This window comes from Loa loa (genome assembly GCF_000183805.2).
Source record: "Loa loa unplaced genomic scaffold supercont3.49, whole genome shotgun sequence".
NCBI classification, from domain to species: domain Eukaryota; kingdom Metazoa; phylum Nematoda; class Chromadorea; order Rhabditida; family Onchocercidae; genus Loa; species Loa loa.
In genome coordinates this window covers 228,670-232,372 of record NW_018108229.1, presented here as the reverse complement: position 1 = coordinate 232,372, position 3,703 = coordinate 228,670, and the positions used below count along the sequence as shown (strand labels likewise).

General features: G+C 33.6%; 1 protein-coding gene across 1 annotated transcript in view; it reads left to right on the top strand.

The window, feature by feature from the left end:
* Window positions 1-2,839: 2,839 nt before the first annotated feature.
* Window positions 2,840-3,703, top strand: part of LOAG_05241 (degenerin unc-8) — a gene marked incomplete at its 5' end in the record, with an annotated part of 5,686 nt that continues 4,822 nt past the window's right edge. Inside the window, 3 exons of the mRNA XM_020446796.1 lie at window positions 2,840-2,862; window positions 3,139-3,270; window positions 3,461-3,603. Coding sequence (XP_020302907.1) covers window positions 2,840-2,862; window positions 3,139-3,270; window positions 3,461-3,603 — 298 coding nt within the window. The remainder of the gene's footprint in view (window positions 2,863-3,138; window positions 3,271-3,460; window positions 3,604-3,703) is intronic.

The following is a 3,703-nucleotide window of genomic DNA, read 5'->3' as shown; positions in this document are numbered from 1 at the left end:
CATGATATGATCTAGATCAAGCCCTAATTCGTTTCCTCAACTTTCGACGAGTTCATTTTTATGCCATCACCATCAATCACTTTCTTGTCTTAAACATATTCAGACTCAACGAATGGCGGAAGAAACAGATCAAAAATCTGAAGTTGAGATGATGGAACATTCTTGTTAGAAGGTTCTTGTTAGAACAATCTCGGCAAATTCCTCCAGTGTTTATTACAACTCTGTTTTTCTTGAACCGCCCCCCAACCTCTTATGATCAGTTGCTTCCACTTTTTTTCTTTTTTTTTCACAACACGTATTACGAAGATATCTGCTGTAAAGAGATATATCATTGAGAAATGACTGATTTCATGCTTGAATTCAGATTCTCTTCTCATTGTTCTCCATTTGAAGAAGAACTCACGAAAGCTAATGAACATAACATATAACTGATGTAACATATAACGTAAAAATATAACATGTAACTGAATATAACACAAAAAAAATATATAACTGTAAAAATACAACTGAAAACGTAACGGTTGAGGATTTCAATCCCGTCCACAGCCATGTTGGAAGCTTTTTGACAGATACACTGGTTGTAAACCTGGCTGATTTAGATGTTGGTGTTACGATACTTATATCAGAAGAACATTCGTTAATTTTTTTTGATGCTTGACTTTTCTGTTGATGCCTCTCACTAAAATGGCTCTTAGTCGTTCAGTGCCACACACCGCCCAATCGTCCATATTGATGCGTCGTCTATTAGCGGTCCATACTTTTTATGGTTTAGTTGGAGCTGAAGCTACCAAACAAAACTCAGATGTTGTTTCCAGCTACGTGGACTTTACCATTTCCCTATTGCAATTAGCTTTCTAATCTTACCGTGACCAGGATAATTCGAGGAAACAGAAGAAGGTCAATTTTTACATTTCCAAGCTCCACACTCCATTGATTTCAACTGGGAATGCTTCATTATGTAAATTTTCGTTGCTTTGACTGGGTGGGACAATACTCCTTCCAACTTTTTGCATTGCTTAGTCCCATGGAGCAGCAAACAATCTTGTTGCAGGACTAGGAACATGATACTCTTCTCTCCAAAAATATTCATTCGACGCACATATGCATTTTGCTATCATTTTCTCTACTTTTTTAAGTTGTGTCTTTTTTCTTTCTCTTGGTTACTAGTTCAATGCATGACATTGGTTTGGGTTGGTTCCGAAATCAACAATAGCGATGATTAAATATTTGTCACTTAGCTCATTTTTCCTTTTTTCATTCCGTCATCTCATTCATTTATTATGTGGGATTTTTCGCTTTCGCCTAATTTCACACTCCGTAGAGGAATTTGATAACTAAACTGTCGAAAGTGACCTGAAAAATCTTATCCAAATCTGTAAACGGAAACAATAGAGCCTCATTCCTAGTGAAACATTCTTGAATTTGGTTTTTTTCTTTTTTTATTGTCGTATTTTGCATTATGGTATGCACTGACTACGCTTATATTACGCTTATTTATCATTGATGTTTTACTAAACTTGTCCAATTTTGTAGACAAAACACCTTTATTTGTAATATCAGCAGCTTCATCTATTACTGACCACTAAATTATTTCATAAATAAACCAGTTCAAGCCTGATATAAAATTATTATGACCAGGAATGCTTCTCCGTCTGCCTATATTATCCTAAAATTAATTCAATGGAAATAACAACAAACCTTTAAGAATATCTGAGTTTCACCATTGTCCAAGCATTCTGCTTAAGTAATGCAATTACCTGTACTCTTCTGCTAAGCATGAATGGACACGATAGGATCCGAATAAGTGGAGGATGCTAATCAGAACGGAATTAAAAATTAGGCTAGTAATCAACAGCTTGCAAATTAATCAAATGCCTTAAAAAGGCTTCCTCAAATAATTTTTACTGGAATAGAATGTAATAGAAGGGTTAGTAATACTTGATTTACTCAGATACATTTGTCAGTAGTGCATTCCTATTCAAACTGATCCATTTATGCACTGATTGAATACATTCAATACTATGACGTAGTCCTTCTTTCAAATGCTTCAAATGGTTCAACAGTACTTTTCAGACTATAAACTGACTAAGATATAACGTGTCTCACTCCTTCTCTGTGACAAGTTATTGATCATTGATAAGATGAAAAAGGAATGCATGGGAGCGTACCAGTATAAAGAAAAAGTCACCAGTAGGAAGAAATTTTTTGCTTCCGATCAACTTTGATGCCTTAAGTTCATTTTGGGCTTTGCCGTTTCATCCAACTAATTAATCTTGATAGAAATAAATTGAATTTGAAAGGTTCGAACAACAAAATCTGAGCAACTTCATTTTACACATATAATAGAAACCCAATTTTTATTTCACGATTGCTTGCACTTGCTACATTGCTTTAATTTTGCATATATAATTTTGTATGTACATATATTTACTGTTATGGTTACCAAAGCGAAATTTAATTAACTAATTAACTCCACCTTAGCAGATCATACTGACAGTGGGCAGCTGAGTCACTATTTAATAAATTGGATGAAAAGTCGGAAGATAACTTTCAAGACGATAACTTAAGACTTCCTCCCCCCTCTTCCAAAAAGAACATAATTTAATAGATTTACCTCACGATTTTCGATGACTGTTATCTTGCAATCAGATGCAACAGTTCTTCAAATTAAAGTTCAGTGTGTGCATCGAATGTTTTATTGTGAATCAAAATGTACATAATATCTCGACTATTTGGTCAATTATCCCCAGAATGCATATGATATCTGCATTACTAACACTGTTCACTTATTTCAATACTGTGTGTTCCCCGGAATACTGCACTGAAATTATATCAGGTGATGGAAATGCTGGAAGAAAAAAGGTGCGACTGTTGTTTCCTTAGCAGAAACTCGGCAAGGCTTGTGAGAGTATGCTTAGTGAGTGAAAAAATCATGTGTTTTATGAAAATCATTGGATCGATTAAAAATCCTTGCAATTTTGGATTTTGGAACTCATTTCCTTAATAAGCGAGATAAGGTTAAGTGTTAAGCGACATATTGTATTAATCATGGGACAGAGTTTGATTAGTGATAGGATCCCATATAACTGGGAACATTTACAAAATGTAAAATGTAAAATGCTCAAAATAGTATTATAGAATTCTTCTTAATAGAGCATCAAAAATTTCGAAACGTAGCGGTATATCCGATGTAAGGAGATATAGCTCAGCGTGTGCACTCCTCAAGGATTTTTGCGGCCGTACAAGTTCGCATGGTATTCCTTTGATTGGGTATGCTTATCATTGCGTATTGTAAAAAGTGACAAGAAAAATAACAGTGAACTTGATAGAGTCAATGGTGAAGAAAAAAGTCTTGATGACATTTGATTATTGTTTTCAATGCAATTCAAATTTTTTCACTAAAAAACATATGAATACCTGTGATCTACATATAATTAATAATTATGAGCAATTTTTGCAGCTCGCCATCATTTTTTAGCCGTACCGTCTGGATAGCTATCACTTTACTATGTTTCATCTTGTTTCTTTATCAAACATATTGGACGTTATCCGAATTTTTTCAATACAGGACAATAATTGAAATGCAATTGAAATTCGAACCCGGTATGTAAAAATAAATAAGATTATATAAATAAATAAATGAATAAATAAATAAGTAAATGAATAAAAAACAAATAAATAAATAAGTAAATAAATGGATAAA